The following is a 23,472-nucleotide window of genomic DNA, read 5'->3' as shown; positions in this document are numbered from 1 at the left end:
AGTCACTGTGACAGGTGAGGGATTTAAAAGGGTCCTTAAAATAGCACGTTTAGGCTGTGGTTCCATGTGCATTTCTGCAGTAGTAGTAATGTTGGTTTAAGCAGCTCTACCTCAGCTAATTGTTCTCTTTCCTGTCCCACCCATTCTGTTGTGTTCGTGCAGCTGTTTGTGCAGATGTGAGGCAGAAGATCAAGCTGAAAAACAATTATTCTTTTCCCTCGATAATTTTTCAGCCAAATCAGTTCTCCAGTCAGGTTTATCAGAGGGCTGCACAAAAATCTGTGTTGGCCTATTGGAGTGGCTATACAAAATTGAGAATTAATAGCCTTGAGCAGCTTAAACAATGCTGGTGAAAAATGCAAAGATGCAGCCTAAAGTGGCATTGTACATATTTACGGGGAAACTGTCAGAAATCACAGAAGTGTTTGAATTTTAAATAATAGGTGAAGAAAGCCAGTTGAGGAAAGATATGAAAGATAAAGGGCCTTGAAAGTGAAGGGAATGTAGTTTATGCTTGAGACTGTAAAAAAGTCAGAACTAGGGAATGAAAGAAAGGGAAATAGAAATCCCTCTTTTCAAAATATATCATTTTACACTTTCTTAGAACTAAAGGAAACATTATACCACAGTTAATTCTGTAAAACCAAACTCCAAAAATTGAAGTGTGTAAACAGCTGGCATCTCTATGAAGCTGTTAGTTATTATTTTAGAGAAGAGTCTGTACTTACATCTCCCAAAATTCAAAGGTTAAATTCTATCTTTGTATCTTCCCATCATGACAATCTTTTTTGGACGGGCCTGCCATAAAACTGGAAAATTTACATGCTGAGAATTCTTTTGGTCTGAGGAGTTTCCACCCATTGTGGAGACAGGCTAAGACAACCCTTCCCTTGCCCTACAGCCTACAAGGCATTATGGGTGTAGCTGGGAAGAAAGTGGGTTTGCCTGTATTACTTTCTCACATTATCCCCAAACTGGTCTATCACGCTCTCGAGGCTCATGTGAGTTTTCCTTGGTATATTCTGCTTACACGCAATAGTTGCTATTTTTCAGTACAGTACTGTCTCAGCTGTCCCCAGGAGAAATTAGATGCAGCTCTGAATCTAGGCCAGAAAGTGTGCACAAAATCCAATAAAGTTAATGAAAGTTAACTTGCACATGTCTGAGAACAGTAATTGTTCCTAGCAGTTAGAGGCCATATCCTGCTATTGTTCCACATATCAAGCCCCTATTGAAGTCTCTTCTAAAAAATCTTGTACAAAAAGTCATCTCAGGATGTGATACCAGCCAGCACACAAAAGGTCCTCACATGTTGTGTTACTGGAATCCTGGCCCTGTTTCATATTTTGAGCTATGTTATAATTTCACCATACTGTGAATCCAATCTGTGTTATTTTAAAATTAACATTGTTTTTCAGACATTTTTCACTCTTATGCAAATTTAGGGTTTGGTCCTGTTAAACCATCTGTGCATGGAGCTTGCTGTGCAAAACTGGGCATCGGTTTGTTAAAAAAACCCCACAACAAAACACCCAAAGCAAACAAAAAAGCCCCCACCAAATTAACCCCCCAAACCAAACAAACAAGAAACCCAAAATACCATGTATTCTGAAATGTTATTTGTCCAACTAAATATCTAGGACCGGACATTTTTCTAACTAGAGATAAAAATATTAAATGTGTCAATGGAGTCAGAAAAGTTATTTAATTGAAAACCTAAGGATCAAAAAAATTGCAGTAAATGAAAGGTGAAACTAGTAGTAGCTTTGTAATGGAATTCTTTTCACTTAATTCTGTGAGCTGGAATGTTCCTCAAATATTATGCTAATGCAATATCCTGTCCTTTTGTATTTTACCATTGTACGGTGGTAAAAGAAGATGTAGCTAACATAGCTATATTCTCAGTATAAATTCACCATGGTTTCATTGAGGTCAGTGGAGCTACAGTGATTTATGCTAGCTGGTACATTAATAATAAGCCTTAGGACATATTTTTTGACATGGCTGTTTGTAGTTGGTCTCCTTCACAAAATGTTTTCCACTAGTGTAGAGCAACCATACGTATTAATAGAATTTCTCATTTCTGAAGAGTCTAAAATGCTAGCTTTAAGAGTTTTAAGTTAATAAATTTAGAACAATATCTAGGTGTCTGTTTATCCAGTGCATTTGTACAGACACCCCTAATGAAACCTTGGAAGAATTTAATAGGACACAACAATTTAGATGTATTAGGGAAAAATGTAATCATTAATTTTCAAATTAATGAGTAAATTAGGAGGATAGAATGCAATTGCTGAGAATTAAAATCTGATCAGAACACCATGATTACGTGCCTGTTTGTTTCTGAGAATTGCACTAGATCTTTAACCATCCCAAGTAGTCAGCACTTGATTATCTATCTCGTCTAAAACACCGGAATGAAATTTTCATGTAAATTTAGTTAATGTAAGGAGCAGAAATTGCAGAAAATAGGGGAATGTTAGCAATGTTAATTGATTGTTAATAGTGTTAATTGTTTAACATTAATTGATTCCCATGTAAGAAACTAATGGGCATAAATTTTGATCTTCCTTTTGATGTAAGACTGTGTTGAGCTTCCTTTTTCAGATATTATTTAATTTTCTCATGAAGTTATTTAATTCCTTCTGGCCGCTGCTTTTGCTACCTTTTTGCACATTATCTAGCTTTTGGTGTGAAGGAATACCACCTTCATCTTCATTCCTCTAATGGCCAGTTCTTAGCGTAGGTTCATGCTCCTTTGCTCTGGTATTTTACACTGCTCAGATAGCAGTGAAGCTGTCATCTCTCTGTTCCTTTCAGAGAAATGGGATGTACTGTTCTTTTCTCCAAAGACTGAATAACTTTTTTCTTTAATCTGTGTGAGCAGCAAAAAAAAATCAGTGAATCCTTCTGCTTGCCCTTTACCATTCTCACTTCTATAAAAACCTGTTAATCTTAAGATGGCCGAGAACCACTTCCACTGTTCCAGGTGGGAACATCTCATGCCTTTATATTGGATGTTTTTAGTCACGCCTCATGAAATATTTTGGCTATTGTTTAAAAAGAGTGTTCATTAGCTGCAGTAGACTATTGCAGCTTGTAAAAATATGCATGTCAGTCATAAGTACTTCTCCTTCTTCAGTATTGTAACATATTTTTATTTATTGAATGTGTTTTTTTTCCTTTTCCCCTAGAAGTATTAACATTCTTTATATTCAATGCCTAAATTACTTAACTTTATATCTTCCAGTGCTTCTGATCTGTACATGTCACCCTGAATGTCACGTCGATCCTCCTTTCTGTGACTCGTTTTATGAAATCCCAATTTATGTCACTTTGGTGCACTTATCTTTCTCTTTTTCTGTGCAAAGAAAAAACTGACAAATGCAAGTGTTTTGCCATAAAGGTGCTCGTGCTCCAGCGCTATTAACCTATAACTGCTAAAAGCACTAAATTCATTGTCTTAAAAGAACCTAGAGATATAAATAGAATGTTAATTAACAGTAGATGTTACCCATTGCGGCAAAAAGCTAGCAGGGCTCCAGCAATACCTTTCTTATTCCACTTGTTACTTTCATCATTGGCAATTTGTGAGTGCAGCCCTAATAAGGCTGATTCTCATGGCACTTTGGAGTCACCTTTCACCCTCTGCTTTCATGTATTCAGTCTAAAGATTCTTCTTTTTTTTTCTTTTGGGTGTGGTAGCAAACACCAAACAGCTCACGTGCACCAGATCCATAACTCTTTCTTGTATCCTTAAGGTTTTAGAGGAGACTAGCAAGCCCGAACCCTAAGTCCTGCAAGCTTCTGAATAAAATTGAATCTGTGGAAATTGGTAGCATTTGTTACCTCCCTTATTCATAGTTACTTATCCATAGTTTTATTGCTTCCTTTCTGTGGAATTCATGTTCTCCAGCATAATACTTTCTAATGTACTTTCTATTGCAAAAGTCACTTCTTTCAGACACGTATAAATCAAGTTACTCCAATGAAATCAATAGAATATCACCGTTACAGAATGATGAATTAAAAATCAGGACTTTTAAACCTGTAGGTTCCCTTGTAAATTGATGAATGATTTGTCTGTTCCTGGGGCTCCTGAGCTATATCCTCTGCTTTCAAGGAAGGTGGTATTTATATAGATATACGTCCATGCACACACAACTTCCATCAAACAAAAGTGTATGTCTTCTCATTCTTCTTATCTCCCACATTTGTATTCTCAGTCTAGGGAAGGGCCTTCAGGCTGCCTTCTGGTGGTGATAATTTTTGTCATGGTTATTTAATGTATAAAATAAACGATACATTCATTTTGAATAAAAAGCAGCTGATAAACATGCAAACCTCAACAAAGTTTCACTCAGTTTTTGGCACAGTAGTGTTAGCCCTATTGTGCGCTCTTCCTTTCATTCATTATTTCTGATATTCCTATTTTCACATTATCTACATAACTCAGTCCCTCCTATCTGACATTACAGTAATTAAAGACAGACCTTTTGTTTTTAACATGGGCATTATTTAAATAAAGTCAAAAGTATTTTAAAAGAGTAACTAAATAGTATTTCTTCAACTACAAAAGACGTCATAGCATTCAGGAAGCACTGTTGTTTATTGTGTTTTTCTGCTAACTGTAATCAAACGTGAAGTTACAATCTTTAACATAAAGAAATTACTGTGATCATCAAGACTCCCATCTGAGCTTTGGTTTGCATGCTTGTTTTTCTCAATAGTTTCTTCATGGTTAATATTCGAATAACCTACTGACTGCCAGAGATTGCACAGAGGTAACATATTTTGCTTTAGACACTGTACATGTGATTTGAGGAAATGACCACTTCCGTGTGAAAAAAACCCCTGAAATAATCCTTAACACTAAAACCCTGTCCTTCTGTAACTTCAACTGAAAAAAGAACTCTGTTGCTTGCATATTTTAAAGTAAAACTATGAATTTATTAATCTAGTGGTTCCAATTACAAATGGGATTCTGGATTTGTCGCCATCTCCCTTGAAAATGCATTGTCATAATTCATTCATTTTGGTTAGCATTTCTAAAGAGCATTTCAAGATTGGAAGAGTCACTGTGACATATTTGAGGAGAAGCCTAGCACAGCGTGTCAGATCTAAGAACTGTTGCTGAAATATTTCAGGGCTATCACTTCATGGGATAAGTCCTTACAGCTAACATTCATTTTAGATTAGGGATTTAGAAGAAATTTGAAAATAATTCCGTAACACACACACAAACACATCCCTCCTCCCCAGCTCCCTCTCCCCCATGTATTTAACACTGAAAAAAAACCCAAATCAAAGTCTGAATTCTCTGTTTTTCTATTGCTTAGTTTGTGTTTGTTTTCACAGGTCAAAGTCCCACTGTTCAGTGTCATCACATTCAAATCCTGCGGTGACCTGTAAGCATCTCACCTCTAAATTTTATATTGCAATAGAACAGCTGCATGAAAACTGTTGTGATCACCTCTTGAATACTGAAAATGTGTCTTTCATCAAACTATCGTTAGGCATTTGGTTAAAGTTTGTCTTGTTATATGAAATGCATGTAGTTCAAGCATGTATGCTTATAGTATAACACATCTACATATTTAAATACTAGCTCATGATAATCTCATTCATTGCATTTTAAATGGAAGACTCACGTCTTACCAAATCAAATTTAAGTCCCTTCCAAGCTAAACCATTCTATGATTCTATGAAATCTAACTGTTTGTGAAGGTACCCTTACTTTAAACCTAGTTCTCTACCTGGTTAAATCAGAACTGAAAGTTATCAAATAAAAATATTACATTTGCCCTATGATGAACAATTACCAAGCGTTACGTGTTCAGGGTAAAAAATGGATAGCATTTTATTTTATGAGTTCACTAACTAATAGTGAATTAGAATAAAACTCCTGTGGGAACACATTTGACATTCACATGAATAACAGATGAGTTCATTATGATCCCCTGCTTATAAAAAGAATGGCAAATGAATTCATAATTATTAAGCATTTAAAAATAACACATTCCCCCAAAAGATACAATTCTGCATTAAATACTCGGCTGTAGTTCAGCTGCAGGGCTTTGAAGAACCTGAAGTGAAATGGTAGCACAGCATATAGCTGAAACTGAATGGCAGACTGATGATTTGGTCATTTGCCACATTCTTTAACTGCTTGGTAGCCAAAGCAATGAAGATTCATACTCTATTTTATATGTTTGAATTCATTCTGAAATTTTTAGATTAATCTTGCTTCCAAAGCAGAAAATACAGATTAGATATATGGTACATGAAAGGATTATGCTGTGTATATGCATAAAGAGGAGGGTTACAGTACATATGGCTACTGACATGTACTCATGTTATAAGTGCCTGTGGGCATCTCATTTGAAATATATATTAGAGTTGAATTTTGTAGAGCTTTTTTGTTGATGGATATGTGGTTGTATATATGACAAATACCATTCAGGACTGTTGTTTTGCTAGAGGTGACATTCTCAAATACTTTCCAAGCTGTCACATTAGCATACAGCTCACAGCCTGGCAGGAGACAGCTCTTCTATGAATTGTAACCTCTGCCCTGTGGTGACACGTAGAGCACAAGGGTCCCAAAGGTTGCCTTGTCTGCCAGAGAGAGAAAAGTAAGAGATGCCGAGAACAAAGTTTAGAGAACAACACAGAGGACTTGCAGAGGGGGAGAAAGGGGATAAGGCAAATCCTGGTCTTTAAACTGTGCAGCAAGGACATAAGCAGAAAAGGGATCAGAAGTAGAGCAAATTAAGATTGTTCTAAGTGCTGTCAGCACCTAGAGAGATGCAGAATTCTTGTCTCCTTTACATGTGATCTTGATAGCCTTTACGGAGGTGGAGTGAAGAGGATTGGGATTTACTGTATGAATTCTGACCCCATGGGTAGCCCTCCTTGGTTATCCAAGGAATAGAGAAAAAATGCCATATGTGACTTCAGTATTCGTCTTCCCTGTATAGAGGTAAGGAGGTGTGTGAAAGACCTTGTGTGCATATGGATTTTAAAGTCAACGTTGCTGCCATGTTTTCCCATGTTCGCTTTTCCTTAGCAGCAGCCCAGGCTCTAACACAGCTATGTTGCCATCAACTGGGGTGTCATGCTGATATCAGGAGGAAAAGAAGACGTGTCGAATGTGATCATATTTGTATTTCACTCAGAGGTTTGAAGCTGCAGTCCATCATGGGATGGACTCCATGACCAACCTAAGCTGTGTGCTCGAGAAAAAGGGCTGTAAAAACAAAAAATGCGGAATAGGGAGAAAGTAGAGAGGGAAGGGGCTTGGGACTGTGGAGGGTGAGGGCCATGATGTACAGTCATGAAAATGGTCACGAAGACGAGTAATGTATTAACCAAAAGAGAATTCTGTAACATAATGGTACACTTTTCTAATCCTACTTATGTAGTTGTCACTACTAGGGAAAACCAAATCAAAATATCAGAAAAGCCATTTGTGCTATTCAAAGTTTGTGGAATTATTTGAGAAACTGTTAAAGGAAGATAAAATTCTGCTTAGGAACAAGAATCACCAGATGAGCTTTAGAAGCTGAATAGCTGCCAGTGGAAGAACATGATTTATACACTGCTGGATTACATCGCTTTTAATTTTAAAAGTCTGTTGGCACTATCTGATTTAACTTCTGACTTAATCTGGGTGGGTAGAGTTTGGAGCTAGGGCTGAGATGATTCTTCAGAGGGACGTGAAAAATGCCCAAACCTAAATCCAATAGATAAAACCTAATTGTGTATCAGGGAAACTAATTGTGCATCAGGCAAACTAACTCATTCCTGAGTCCTGTGGGTTGCTAGCTGAAGTATGTGGTTTGATTACAATTATTGCCTTAATGCGGAGTTTCAATTCTTATGGGCCCCATGAGGACAATGCAGGAAACCTGTTCTATCTGTGATGTATGAAGTGAGTGATACAAACCATGTATTCATACATTCACAGATTCCAAGACGAAGGAGATAATAACAGCCTAACTATCCTACATATACCTTTTTTTTCTCCTGAAAGATAAATTAAAAGTTTGGAGGTTTGTTTGGTTGTTTATTGGGTTTGTTGGTTTTGTTTTTTTTTTTTTTTCCAAAGCTTACACACTATGAATGCATTTCTTATCAAACTTTTAAATTTTCTATTTTAAAACACCTAACATCTGTTGGAAAGATAGTTGCCTGTTCATACAGAATTTAATATTACAATGTATTTAGGATTGTCAGTATTTGAGGTAATTGTTGTTATAAACAAGTGCCCAAGAAGATAATCGCTGTGATAACTCTCCAGCTGATGTATGTACTTTTTACTTAAGAAAATCTGATGGCATTATCTTACTATAACCACTTACAAGTCAGGACATCAAAAGACATTCTGCTTTAAAAATGTGTTGGGTATGTCCCTAAAGTTGATGTCATGTCACCTCTGGTCATCAGTGTCCCATACGTGTGCTCCCTCAGCAAGGCCACTGCTGGTCATCATCCAACATCAGTGTGCAAAAAATTATCGTGAGAAACATCATCAGGTAGTTTTCTGTTTATTACCAATGCAGTACGTTGCAAGTAAGTTATCCCAATGTTTGCTTTTAATTTGCTAGGTAAACCGGGGTGGCCTGTGGCATCACCCTTCTGTGGAAAAAGGGAATCCACTCCACGAAGCTTGTAAAAAGCTGTAAATTATCCACTTTTGATAAAATCAGACAACTGTGGTCACTACGGTTCCTTTTGCAAAATGAGGAAAGGAAAAATGGTAGAAAGGAATTAATACTTGGAATGTGTGAGTCCTGACTAAGAGAATCAGAAGAGCAGCCATCTCTGAGGAGGAAGGGCAAAATTCATACAAAATTTACTTTCTTTTTTAAAGGAAACAGGTACAGTTGTGAGGAGATTTGAATAATTTCTATTAGAATTAAAGTCTTGGCTTCAGAATGTGCTTACAATAAGACAAGTCTCAATCTGAATCACCTCGATTTGTGATATGTTGTCTTGCAGCTGATAGCAAAACATGTTTGTTCTAAATCTTATGAAACAATAATTATAGTAAGTAAAGGCAATTGGCAGTGATTGATATAATAATAGCACACTGCATTTCAAACATTTGTTTAAAGTGACCTCAGCCTGTTATTTTACTGCTAGAGAACAAACCTCTCTCAAATTGCATTTGTCTACCACTGAATTGCTCCGATAGTATACTCTACCCAAATTAAGGCTAATTGCTAATAATTTATTCAGCAGAAGGTTTGCTATTATCAGCTTTGTTTATGTAAAGTGGAGATTAAAAAATAGTTCTCTTTCGCAAACTACTGTGCAAATTTCATCTGCTCTTATTAGATGTCATTATCTCTTAGGAATGATATGAGACTTCCCTCATAACAGGAAAAAAGATAAGCAAATATAATATAGGACTCAAAAAATATTTAGATTTTAGTTGGCAGAACAGTATTTATATGTGTTAAATCTGCAGTATATGTTATAGTCTTTCTGTTCTACTTCCAGGTAATGTTGCCCTAAAAATTTATGCCAACAACTGAATAAAGCTTGTGAGTGTAGTATGTATATACAATGTATTTAGCAGAAAACATATACAGAAATTTTTTTGCTTTTTAATTTTTTTTTTATTTTTGCATTACCCCATCTTATGTCCCGGTGCTTTTTGCTGCTCTGATACAAAATGTCAGGAACTCACAGATAGGTTCATTAGGAAAACATATACATCCACTGCATCTCTACATTTGTATTAAATAATGTAAAATCACATCTTAACTCTTGTGAAGATGTGCTGTCTGAAATTCCGAAGAGATTAAAGTATGTGAATTGCTCTAAGAACGATTCCTTTTAGCTACTATTTTGATAATTACCTTTTTCTATATAACATATCTCACTGATTCTCAATTGTATGTTTTTCAAAGGATGGGGGGATCTCTTAAAATAAGTGGTATTTTTACTTAGAAAATTTAAAAGAAGAAAAAAGCTCCTCATCATAAAAGTTCAAGCTACTTGATAGACTCTGGGTGAAACTCCTTCCTTTTCCAGGGTGTTGTCCTTTGTCATGGCCAAGATGAGGAGAATCTAATTAGTTCCTTACCCTCTGTAATTTAGCAACTATATTCACTAAATGATTAAAATTCAGCTATATACATCATTACATTTAGTAACATACAAATGCATTTAAATTTCTTATTTATGAGCTTGCACATCATTGCTGGTTCACCAGCGGTACAGGAAAATGTAGTTTTATGTTAGTTTATAAGGAATTTGTTCTTGCTTGCAAGCGCTGGAAATGTGGTGCAATGTTTGTATTTCGAACACTGCAAGAGAATTTAAAAATCCAAGTAATTTATGTATTTTAGCGGACTGCTTAGAAACATTTGCTCCTTTTTTTTTTTATTCTAGCAGCTTTTTACTGATTTTTAAATGCAGAGGTTTAATGGTTTAGACCGTGTTCTTTCAGGCAACGGAATACATGCCTCTACATGTAAAAACTCAGTAAATAGGCTGCCTTTTTTTCAAAGAAAAAAATGTCGAGGAAATAGCCATTCCTCTTCCAGACGTAATTTCGCAGTTGTGGGGCTTTGTTTTTGTTTCCCTGTTGTTATTCTGCAGAGATAATTGGTTAGGGTTTTATCCCTAACAAATAGGAATATGGGAACAGGGCATGGGATTCTGCCATAACCATCCCATTTTTCCGTCATCATTATGCTGGGACCAGTGTGGAGTGGAAGATGCGGAAGCCCAACCCAGCAGTCTCCTTCCTCTACAGAAATTCTCCACTGGCCGTCCGCAAGCGGAATCTGGCTTGTACCGCCTGAGCCGTGCAAACTGGGCAGACGTGGTGCCCACCTGGGCAGAGAGGCAGCTCCTGGGCGGCTGGCCTGGGAAGCCCTTCCCTGCCTGAAGGGCTGCGCAAGGGCAGAGCTCCGCCTGCTGTTAAGTTTTCTTTATTTTCAAACGCTGTCAGAGTCTGTACAAAACAGCGCTGCATGCCTGCGCCTCTGTGCACTTTGCTGCATAACTTCTAGTTGACTGGAGAGATAAAAATAATCCCTGGCATAAATCAACTTCATTCTGCCTCGGGACATAATTTAAATACCTTCTCCTGGGTGTTCTTCCCTCTTTGTAAATGCAGCAAGTTCACTCTCTCGCCTTGGCACTCTAATTCTAGAAAACATTTGGTGAAGGAGTCTGCTACGGTGAGGAGGGTAGAGCTAGCGCTGCACAAGGATACAGGCAATATCAACTGGGGACACAGTGGCAGGAAACGGAAAGGGATTTTAGAAAGGCTCTCGAGTATTTCCTTTCCCGAGACTGTAGGGCCAAAATGTTGCCTGAATTTATGAATAGAGCTGGACAAAAATTTTGCGTGATTTTTAAATTCCTAGAAAAACAGAGGTTTGAAAGGACTGGGACCGTTTTTGAGATTAGGTTGAACTAGAGGAATAGTTTCAATTGAAATAATAGGAAAAATATGAAAACACGTTCTCAGTTTTTAAAGGAAATATTGTAACATGCTTAAAATTAATTTTTTCGTCTTTTGAAACTGAAATACCATTTTCCACTTCAAAATTAGTCTAAATAAAAGAAAAGTAAAATATGGTTTTTTTTTAAAAAATGGCATGAAACATTTTATTTTTAATTAAATGGAGTATTTCAGGTTTACCCCAAATTAAAATTACTAGATTTTTTATTTTATTTTATTTTGTAAGAAAAAAATTATCTGTGAGCGCTTTGTGAACTGAGGTTTCTGCTTGCTTTTTTCTGACTTTTTGGTTTGGTTATTGAACTGCCAAAGACTTCACTTGCTCAGCTCCACTTATGAAACCTTCATGAGACACTGTCCGGATAATTCTCAGGTGACTTGTGAAAAGACATTTGCTCACACCTCTGTTACTGTGTAAGGATAATATTTCCTCCCTTGTGCTGTACCAGTGTTAGACCTTGAGCCTTGCTGCGTATTCTGCCTGTGCCGTACTCCTGTCCTTTGGGACTAAAATGTAGCATGCAAGGATTTGTGATTTCAGCAGGCTACACATGAAAAGAAGGATCTCTCACTTCTGATGAGACTGTGGGATACCTACCTAACGTGTATCATTAGCTCAGTATACGCTGAGTGAAACAGACCTTACCGGTCACAGATTTTTCCCTTATACTTTGTATTCCTATTCTTCTCTTCCATGTTCCTCGTTCTCTTGTCAGCCACTGGTTCATTTCAAATAAATATGACATTTAAAATTTTTATGTAACGTTACAGAGCAGGAGATGAGAACTCCAGGTGCCCAGTCAGACTCCCCCTTTTTCTCAGGCTGATCTGGGCAACTCAAAGGCTAAATCTTCAGATCTGAGGTTCTTCTCCCATTATTTGTATTGACCCTATGTGGCTGATTTGGAAGGATCCTTAAGGATTTCACAAGGTGTTTTGCTCAGTCATCATTGTCACTACAACACTGTGGACCTTTGAAAGCTCAGAAAACTGATACAGGTTCCAAGAAAGGCTGAGCAGAGCTTTCCTAAGGGAAGTAAAGTAGATATTGAAATCAAGTGCTTCATGACTACGTTCAAAACACCACTTGAGTTGTATGTGACTACAAATTTGTGTATAGGATTCCTGTCTTTCACGTGGTTGTGGTTAGGGTGTTGGTTTTTTATTTTTATTTTATTTTTTAAAAATGTATTTTAAAGAAAAGTTAGTAGAGTTGGTCTAGTAACTAAAATCTTTAGCAAGAGGGTGACGCTACGGACAGTGAAAAACCGTAACTAAGAGCTAGCCTCAGTAATCAAAACAGCTAATAAGAGTTTGCAATCCAAAGAGACAAAAATGAGCAAAAAGAGAGAAGAAGGGAGTGCTGTCAGCGCAGTTTTACAGATGGAGAAGGGGCCAAGCGTTGATTCAGTAAAGTATGGAGGCAGAACCTGATTTTTAGCGTTTCCAAATGTGTACATTTCAACATATTCTGTTTGATACTGGCAATGCTTTATGCCTACGCATTTCTAATTTTAACTGTTCCGATTTTTTTTTTTTTTACTATCAAAGAGAAGAGCTTTTATAGGTTCTCTTCAAATTGGCTTCTTAAATACAGCAGAGCATCTCCATTCTCAGCACAACAGCAGATTTTTGGGTTTTGCATAGGTATGTGTTTTTTTCCCCCCAAATTTTACTGCAACTGTTCAACTGCACACATCCAGCAGATAGAGAAGCAGGGAGGAACTGATTTACATACATTGACTAGATGTGTTGACTTTTCAATGCAAAATAACAGGGTTATTGTATTGCATCAAAGTAAGAGTCTTAGCCTGGAAGGGAAATTTCATTGACATTGAGCTGAAAACATAGGCACGGTGTAATGGATCTTAAAATTGGCTGGCCTGTTTCTGGATGCCTGTCTGCTTCAGTATTCATATGAAAATCCCTATGCCCAGCATAAGCAGAGTAACGGGGTGAGAACTTTTCTCAATAGTATAACCGTTGAGACAAGTTCTAGCAGTCAAGTAGGAAATCAGAATGATGGTAGGTTCAAGCTGCTCATCTTTGTCCGGTGCTACGGTAGTAGTTTGAATTCAACGATACGGAGTAAGAGGTTTAGTCTTCACGTATGCCTTGACACACTCTAGTGGCAGAAACTTGCAGTGCCATTTAGGCAATGGAGCCCAGTCGATTGCTTTTCTTTTTGATGCGAAGCAATTGTTATATTGGATGAAAATTTAGGTGATCATTATTGAAAGTAACCTAGCAGCTCAGAAACTACTGTTCAAGTCCTGTGCCTCTATAAAAGTTGTATTTCTTTTTATGTTTTAATATATAAAATACTGCTTCGGGGATTTCACTTGTTTGACATTTGCAGAGAGTTTTGAGCAGCACACCCTGACCTGACTCAGTCATTGACGTATGGCCACAATATTTATGCAGTATATCAAGGTGAATAAACAGCACCTATCCACAAGTTCTAGGCACTTATCCTTTAATGGTAATGGATACAGGTCTTGGGCAACCTCATCTTTTAACCAACCATTATTAAGTAGTAAATCAATAACCGCATTAAAAAAAAATTATTTATAGCTAAGCTCTAAAACCAGTGGTTTTGCTTATCGAACTAATCATAAATGATTCACGGTTTTGTCTTCTGAGAAGACATAATGGACCACTTGGCTGCCTCAGTTCTCTCTTCATTTTTCCCCTCATAGACCTACTCTGTGGCAAGATCCCTAAGATGATACAGTAAAGTATCTAAATATATGATTTATAATCACAGCAGTTACAAAGATAGCCCAACCTATGGTGAAGCGTCTTCTCCAGGATCCAGAACTTTCTGTTGCAATAGTTTTGGTTTGCCTGTGGGCTATTACTGATCCTCTAGCCTCATTCCTGTTACAGTTTGGGTTGCAGTAGGGTGGAGTATCTTTTTGTGTTTTACTGCAATTCACACACTAACATGACTAAAGTATTTCACATAGCATAACTCAAAATTTCCCTTCCTCAGGAAATTTTGCTGTTTTGAAACTCATTTGGTTGCATCACAGTGAAAACAAAATCCTGTTTCCTGCAAAACAAATAAATAGAAACATTTCATTCTGACTTAATGTTTGAATTTATTATTGTTGCTTACACAACCCAAAGAGATTACATATATCTAAGGTGCTGCCTTTTCTTTCTTCCTAATTATTCTGTATTTCAGGGATGCCTTCTATTCTTTCCTCAGCTTAACATGACCACGGGTTTCCTCTGTGGTAAGCCTGTCTACTAGTCAGGATCATGGTTGGGGGCTCTATGTTTCCAAATTTCCCATTATCTTTCATTCTCTTTTTGCTAAAGATTTGTACTTTTTTCCATCTGACATTCAGAGACATTGCCATCAAATTGTACGTTAGACTTTATTTTGCTAAGCCATTAAGCAACTTTCAAGTCTTGCTTTCTGATTATCTGGATATAAAAGAGTCACATAGGTATTTTAGACTAGTTCTTGCTATTCTGCCTCTGAGGCTTTTTAATTTTTTTTTTTTTTAAGATCTTTTCTCTTTATATGGGTAAGTTACTCCAATAACAGTAAATCTAAATGTTCTGTCTAAATGCAGATACTTACATGAAAATATGCCTTTCCCTCAGCTCCCCGGAGATTCTTGCTTTGGATTTAAGAGTGGGTAGTTCTTAGGCTGGTGCAACTCAATCCTAAATATTGCAAAGATGCTGACCCAAAATTAGAACTGGGGTGAACAAGTAAATCTCCAACTGAAGTCAGCAGGAATACTGCCAGTTTACACTGGGAATGAATTAGATCTCGGGTTTTTTGCATCCTTGTTTGAACTATCATCCTAAAATAGCATTGTCAGACTAGATGTATCATAAGTTTTCAGTTATGTCATAATAATTATGTCACTATTAGTGATTAGATCAGCTTTAGAGGTTTTTTTTTCCTTGTCCTGTTAGCAAGTTCCACGAGGACACAAGCTGTGATTTAGATTGGAGTTCTGAATTCTTTTTTCTTGTGGAGTGGGCAAGGCACTTCCAACAGCAGGCATCTGTTATGCATTCATACGTATCTACACGGAGCCATATTTGGGTAATACATTCTTTTTTCTCCCTGTTCCGTAGCGATATAATTAGAAATAGAACTGCATTTACCATTCTTTGGGAGTTGTGCTATCTGGAGATCTGTGCTCCTGGGTTAGCACAGCTGAGGGGCCTAAGTTTGGGGAACAACTCACTGCTCAGTTCGTTAAGGCACCACTGTTCAATGTATGTCTCACATATCCCAGGATTATAAATATTCCTTTACATTAATGTCTGTTCGTTTTTGATCTAGACCCTAATCCAAGCAAAGAGTAAATCAAATCATAAGAAAAAATTAGAAAACAATGGATGAGTGAGCATCCAAAGAATACCACCTTGAAAGATTCAATTGCTTGTATCTAATGAGGCATCAGTAGTTAGCCTAATGTCTGGACTTTGTAAAGCTGCAGCATGGAGATTATCTCCTGGCATTCACTGATGCAATAATCGGTGTTGAACTATTCAACTTTTGATAATTAATGTGCTTGCTTTGTCCATCTTTGCAGTTTAAACTAATGTCAGGTTACGCTATAATTTATTTTTGCATCTACTTTAGGCTACCATTATAAATAAATGAACATTTGAGTATTGCATGTCAATGACTTAAAAGTCCCCTCAGGGTCTTCCTTGACGGGAGGGAGTCTTTCTCTCTTTAAGACAGAAAGGATCGGACTTGGAGCAGGGAAGGTATAATCTAGAGAAGGCTAGAAAATTTGAATAGTTTCAATGGAAAACAGGAAAAAAAAGTAACTAAGCTTGTAACCACCTCGATTACCTTTGGGCAAATCATCTCAACTACACTGAGGATTTATGTCCTCTGGTGCAGTCAAACGAATATGACTGTCCTGCACTCAGAGCCAGTTAGGATTCCAAAATAATATTGCTCTTTTCCCTGCCAGTTTAATAATGGAGATTGATTGACAGATTCTTCCATCTGGTATGCCCAGACCATACTTTGCAGTGCAGATTTTACTAACCATGTTATCTGTTATTTCTTTGTAAGGTGAGAAATTAACAGTGAAGAGCTTTTTTAGAAACATCACCAAATAAAGATATTTTGGGCTGTGAAACTACAAACTTTGTTATGTGGGTACAGTTCCATTCTTTTACTTGAGGGTACTAATTCTAGGAGGCTTAATTTGGAAGTTTTAAATAGGTCTTCCTTCTGTTTAAACAGTTTGGTTGCTTTCATGAAAAAGGCAAGTTTACGTCAAAATTCAGGAAAGATATTATAAAAGTGCACAGGGATTATAAGGGAAGCCAGTGTATTGCAATCTAAAAATTCTGTGAAGTGGCTCATTTATTTGCCCCATGACTCTGTAAAGTCACTAGATGATAGACAAATGCATTATGCAGATAGCAAACTGGAGACAGAGGTTATGTGATGCCCAAGGCCATTCAGTGAGTCAAAGCTGAGCCAGGGTGAAGTTCCCATTTTAGTGTGCCTATTAATAACACCAGCATGGACAAGCTACATGAAAGAACTAAATTTGGGGGCTGTGTGATGTCAGCATGATCTGTGAGGCTGAAATATCATTTGTTTCCATCTAACTCTAAAATGGTTAAATTATTAGACATAAATATGATGAGATCGATATTTTATCTGAGGGCTTTTCCATACTTAGTGGTAATAATCTCTTTCCTCTTTCCCAGCTGAGGCCTTTTGTTTTTCCTTTGCAAACAGAAAAATGGTTCATTTCAAGCCTTTTATACCTTCAGCTTTTGAGGACTGACAGCTGAATATTGTGTCTGGCATCAGGAAAGTTGTAGTCACAGCATAAATGAGAGACAGTGTTAACGAGAGCCAAATTTTGCCTGCATTTTTTATCCTTCTTAAAAGGAGTATTTACGTTTAGTAGACTATCGCTGCATTTATCTGTTATATTCTTTGAGTTTGTGTACTTTATCTAGCTTTAGATAAAGTTAGTGACTTCAGTTACTAACAGAAGGTGACAGAGGAAATGATACTGCGTAATGAGGAGAAGTCGGAGTTAGGATCTGCTGTGTCTTTAGTATCTGTCAGTACTTGCCTTAGTGACTTGGGCTTGGACTTTGAAGAATGAATACCTTTCTTAGATGCCTTTGCTCGTGGTCCTCCGTCTTACAATTGCCGGCCTGATCATTATGCGTAGTAAAAGCAAAGTCAATCAAGAATCAGCAAGATTAGAGAAATATCCACTAGAGCTGACTAAAGAAAGTTTGACAAATTTGGTGGGGAAGGTTAAGGAGTCTATTGCAGCTGTGTTTAACTGGAGCCAATGTCTCGAAAGCCAAAAGATGGTATCAGGGATTATTTCTACCTATCTTGCAGACTACAAAGCATTATCACTGAAATTCATGAAACATTAATGATAATGGTTTGTTTTCCCAACTAGTTTTAAAGAAAATATTAAGCGATTCAACTTTTGCTGATGTGAAAGTTCACTGCCTTACAATCTCAGGATAATTTAAATACTTTAGTATTACAGAATTTGCAGTGACTGATTCCAGTTTTAGGGATGCGATTTCAGTCATAAATTTTGCAAGGGTATCTTTCAAAAGTTCATTTGAAAAGAACAGCCATCCATTTCTGAAGGTTAATTGCCACGGAAACGCTGATTTCTGTTTAAGGCTCCTTAGAGCCTTCTCTATTGATACCACAGCCTGTGGAAAGACCTCTGAAGTATACAAGTCAAACATACTGCAATCTATATGGCAGTTGTAGAATCTACACAGAGACTGAGTCATGATACTCTGACATCTTTGTGACAAAAAAAATTATCCTTGGTGCTTGAGGTCTGTTACTTTGGTATCAAACAGACAAATCAGTCCAGATCTATAATATAGTCTCTGTCTCTCATCCATATGGCATTCGATTTCATTTTCTTTTGGGGAAAAAGGAAGTAAGGGTCTTATGCTCTCCCTCTCCCTCCAACAGCGAGGGCAGCCTGTTGAACTACCAGGTCAACTTGGTTTTTGAGCAAAAGAGGAAAAATCTTAACATGAGAATAACTTTTTGGTACTTGTTTTCACTTAAAATACATTCAGTATACCCTAACCTGTGTAGCTTCACAACAGATTTCCCAGATTCTTCAGGATAACAGCGAGAACCAAGTCTGCTTGTTTCATTCTTGCTCCTTTCATTCTTCTCTAACTCAAAGTGCTAGTTTCATTTGTGTGTCTTAAAGAGGCTGATGTTATCGCATTGATGTTATCTTAGTCTTTGTACAGAGATCCAAGTGATGTCAAAAGGAGCAACATCTGCTGAAGAGAATTATAGCACCTATCCACTCATCCATGCATTGCATCCAGGAACTGATTCTTATCTCACTTATAATAATACGTATCACAGTGACCTAGAAAACAGTCCTAGAGCAATTATAGTGTTGCAGCAACTTGCAAAAAGATACAGTGCTTTGGGTAATTGATCATGCTCCAGCTTAAAAAAAAAGATAGTGAGCATTCTTGCTCCCATCTCACTGCTTCAGTGTATTCTCCTAATTCTAGTTGCTATGCTTGATTTATATCTGTTTGTTCTTGGGCCAACATTGTCATACATCTTAAATAATTAATTTCCCTGATGATATCTTTACCATTAGCACTCATATTCCTGGCTCATTGTTATGATATGTATTGATCTGTCTGTATTGTGAGTGACAAGAACAATCTAGTAATCCAAACAGGGACTCACCCATACTTATAGGATGCCGTCAGTGCTATACTGTCCCTAGTGTCTCTATCTTTAGTGGCATACTGTAAAATGGATTTGTCTTTTTCTCAGCTGTATCAGGCCTGTCCAGGCCCTGTAGCCCCTCTCTCATCCATCCCAGGTAGCCCTCACTACCTCCCTGTGCTTCTCTAACTGCTATCAGAGGCAGAGGCTGAGGTCGAGGTGAGAGCCAGAAGCAGGCCAAGGCGTGCTCCTGCTGTGGGATGATGTGGGAAGAAACGAGGATGGGAGGATCAGAGAGAAATGGGCTGCAGAGCACCTTCATGCTTCTGCTGCCACCTGGGAGAAGGCTGGGGGGACCGCTGGTGCTGCCAGGGGTCAGCAGCTACAGAGAAGACAAATCTGAGTACTCGGACTCACCAAGCCGCCTCACACACGTCTGCAGCTTGCTGCTCTGGGCTGCTCCCTCGTTTGCTTATTCCTGCCTCCACCGAGCCTTACATTTTCTACTACATTTCCTCTCATTTCTGTTACTCTGTGATATTCCTCCTCTAAATTGATGCTGCCTACCAACATATCGCCAGCAAAATTTGTTACTTTTTTGTTGCAGAGCCCTGCTTTGTGAGACTATTAAAATTCAGACTCAGTCCTTGAGGAATTCTTGTACTATTCACTTTTTTGTTGATGACTCTTCTTTCAACCCAGTCCCTCGACTGGATTTAATAGAATTAGTCTGGTGCAAAGTGGCAGCCAGGAAAAAAGAAAACTGTTCTTTGAGTTTTAATGAAGGGCTCAGCCATCTGATCAGGTTGTTGTAGTGGAGTAAGTTACTGTATGTCAATGGAATCATTGAGACTATAGGTGCTTTTAATCTAGCCATTTACAGAGTAGTGCAGGACCAATTAAACCTTTTTTTAACTGAATTTTAAGCTAAAACTGAAAAGAGTAAACTTAAAAAAAAAAAAAAAAGTCAGGTGAAGAGAATATAACTGGCCAATTACCATGGCTGTGCTCACGCACAGTAACTTATTTATTGTCATTTTAGTGTGTGTCTGAGGATGTCATTAAAATTGGAGGGACCCACTTCTGTGATTGTTTGAGTGAAGGTATAATTGTGTTTTTGACTTATGTTCTGACTCTAGAATAAGTGCTACTGTAAGTCAGCCTGGGTGCCACGTTAGCCATTCCCCCTGTTGATATCCATTAGCCCTTTATAGATACTTGTGTCTAGGCAAGGACCATCAAGTATGACTTATGGAGTGCCTAGCATCATAGCTGCTGCTGAATTATAAATTAGTACATTATAGAGTCAGTTAATCTTTAGGATCTTGTGTGTGGCTGATTTAATGTATATGCACAAAAAAAAAAGTGTATCAACATAGCATAGAGTGTCCTCAATTGGGAATGTCTGGAGGGTTGGTAATCTCTATATTCCTTCTCTAAAGAAGATGGGGTTTTCAACTTCCAGAGAGCTTCTGTATGCAACACTTTGTTTTAAAAATAAAAAGCGAATATATCCTAGATGGCATTTGCTTTTTCATTATTCAGATTATTTCCTTTCTGCACATATTGTGAAATAACATGCATTGTCTTTCAAATAATAATATATATCAATGGCACAATTTAGTATGACAGTTTCTAAAATGATCCTAAACAAGCACCACTTGATATCACTGTTTTGAGATTTATCTCACTGAATTTCCAAAACATTCAATTCTGCACAGACCTGTCCTGTGGGTAGAACTTCCTTCAATCGACTTCTGGTTGTGCTGAGAGTAACTTTTTTTTTTTGAGAGAGGGAAATACAGGATCTAGATTTACATGCATGCCTTGTAACTTATCTAATGACATATGAAATGTGTCGAGTCTCAAGATTTCCAGCCAGCTGAGTGCTAACATTTGGGATTGTGTATAAAATAGAACTAAGGACTAAAGGATCGATTCATATTTCTCATTAAGCTAATTTAGTATCATTGACTTCAGTGAAACTGAGGCAGAGATTCATCAGTAGGAGGAGAAAGGCAGGCTCAGAGATCAGTCTTATGTTCAGAAGTAATATAAATGGTATGATAGAAATTGTCTCAAAATTGATGAGAGACTTTCCGAAGCAAAAATACCATTTTCAGACCCTGATCCTAAATCTATTGATACTAGTTTAAGTTTTCACTTTTTGCTTCTACTGTTCTGAGTTGTAAGTCATTGCATCCTGGATGGCTTTTTTTTTTTTTTTTTTAAATTCTTTGCATATCAACACCAGAACTTTCCCCATACTGAAAATTAAGCCTTAGAGACCTTCACTCCACTCGTGAAGCATACATACAGCATTTTCCCCATCCCTCCAATTGGTTTTATAAATCACTCAAGAAATGTTTGCGACCTAGAAAAAGAACAAAAAATTCTCCCATATTGAAGAGGTGAAAGGTGAGGCTTGACTAAGTTCCTAAAATACTGTTTCAGAGGCTTTGCTAACTTTTGTTTCTGCTTAGACTGTAACGTCTAAGTCTTTTGATAGGCGATAATATGGGGCTACAATGGTACAGTATGCTCTTGTCTGTTCTGGCAGCAGACACAGGTAGCTTTTGATTGCTCATTCTATCTGAGGGCCTCTAGTGCAAAGACGGGCTTTCTAAAACCTCTCCTATCAGGACAACAAACACTGAGTGGCAGTCAAATATTTGGATGTTGTACATTGAACCCTCAGGGGAATTCTCTGTTTGCAGTCATGGTATTACTGAGCATGAAAGGATAAAGCATAAAGCAATTCCAGTTTTTCTAAAAAGCTTGAAGTACAGGAAAGGACCAAAAGAATCCTTTTTCCCGTTTCTGCCACCAGAGATTCCCAGAATTTGGTTTGTACATTCATTAGACATGAACTGTGTTCATCTTCCTGCAGTAGTACGTATAAGTAAAATGTCCCTGAGGGTGTTAAAGTATTTTTACAAGTATTTCAGTAAAATACTATGTCTTATAAAATTGGAATCTGCATCATTCTTGCAGAGCTTCCTTAGTGCATTCCTGTGAGCATATCTACAAAGAACTACATGATAAAACCTCTTCATTTTTAGTACAGCTCCGTCTGCTGCATTGGTTTTATGCTGTATATGTCTTTGTAGTGTTAGCGCACTGCTATGTGGCAGCTTAAAGGTATTATAGCAGAGCCAGTACACAAGACACGAAAGCCATGTATATAATCATAAATCAGCAGTAGCAGGTATTTTTTATAATGTTTCCATCTAGCGTACATAAACCCATTCCCTGGTTTGAATAATTTGCTGAGCTAAGTAATAAGACTAACAATATAGCTAAAATAGGGAAGATCAGGCAATAGAAATATCCACAGTTTCAATCAGGATTACAAATTATAGATCTCCAAAAGATGCTAAAATGTAAGGCAGAAAACCCGACCCCTGGAACTGATCAAAATTAGTGTCAGTCATTGATTTCTAGAACACACAAAGAGACGGTGAGTATAAATGTGTTACTTACAAGTGCTGAGGATTTTAGGGAATGAAAATGGAGACCAGGAGCTGGAGACTGCCTGCCATGCCAGCAGTGTTGATTTGGAAGCGATGGACACAAATAAACGTTCAGCAAAGCTTAAAAAGCTGCAATGCAAGGCTAGCCAAAAGTGTCCATGTCCTTACCGTGCTGTGGCTGGCAGGCAATCCGTGTCTGGGAGCCTTCAGTCCCTCTAATCAGGCTCCGGGGATTTTGTTTGCAAGAGAGATTGTCCTTTAAGTGATCAGTGCAGGAAAACAGAGAAATAAAGAGAAATGAGCAAATTGTACAAGGCAAATAGCTGCAGGTCTTTAGCATGCTCCCTGCGTTTTCCTGAGCTGCATCTGCAGTAGAGAAAATATCCCAAAAATAGCTCAGGCTGCCAATGACTTGCTGAAACCTGAGAAAGAATTGCTGAATTTAAAGATCTGGGTTGCTGTGGGTGTATGATTAAAGTGAGAAATTGCTGGCAGGAAGAACCTAGGATGAAACCACATGCTTAAGGAGTAACTTGTGAGTTCACTGGTATCAGAACATGAGCTGACCTCTGATTTCCCCCTCCTCCACCTAATGCCAGTTAACCCTTAAGAGTTTGGCATGGACGAAAGTTCTGCAATGGCAGATGGAAGAGGAAATATGACTGAAAAAAGTTCTTTTCAACTGTAATGTCTGTGATGTAGGGACAATATTTTGTAGCAGTGCCCTATTTCCTAAATTTCAAAGCAGTCAGGTGAGCTGATGTTTTGCAGAAATCTTGGAAACTGCACAGTTCTAA

At 37.6% G+C, this 23,472-nt stretch overlaps 1 protein-coding gene across 1 annotated transcript in view; it reads right to left on the bottom strand.

Annotated features, from left to right (window-relative positions):
- Positions 1–23,015, bottom strand: part of AMMECR1 (AMMECR nuclear protein 1) — a gene marked incomplete at its 5' end in the record, with an annotated part of 106,006 nt that extends 82,991 nt beyond the window's left edge. The window contains one exon of the mRNA XM_082488015.1: positions 22,844–23,015. Within this exon, the coding sequence (XP_082344141.1) occupies positions 22,844–23,015 (172 nt within the window). The remainder of the gene's footprint in view (positions 1–22,843) is intronic.
- Between the last annotated feature and the right edge of the window lie 457 nt (positions 23,016–23,472).

This window comes from Vanellus vanellus (genome assembly GCF_965231255.1).
Source record: "Vanellus vanellus genome assembly, chromosome: 10".
In the NCBI taxonomy this organism is placed as follows: domain Eukaryota; kingdom Metazoa; phylum Chordata; class Aves; order Charadriiformes; family Charadriidae; genus Vanellus; species Vanellus vanellus.
The sequence above is the reverse complement of the archived record's forward strand: the minus strand, read 5'-3'. Positions and strand labels throughout refer to the sequence as shown.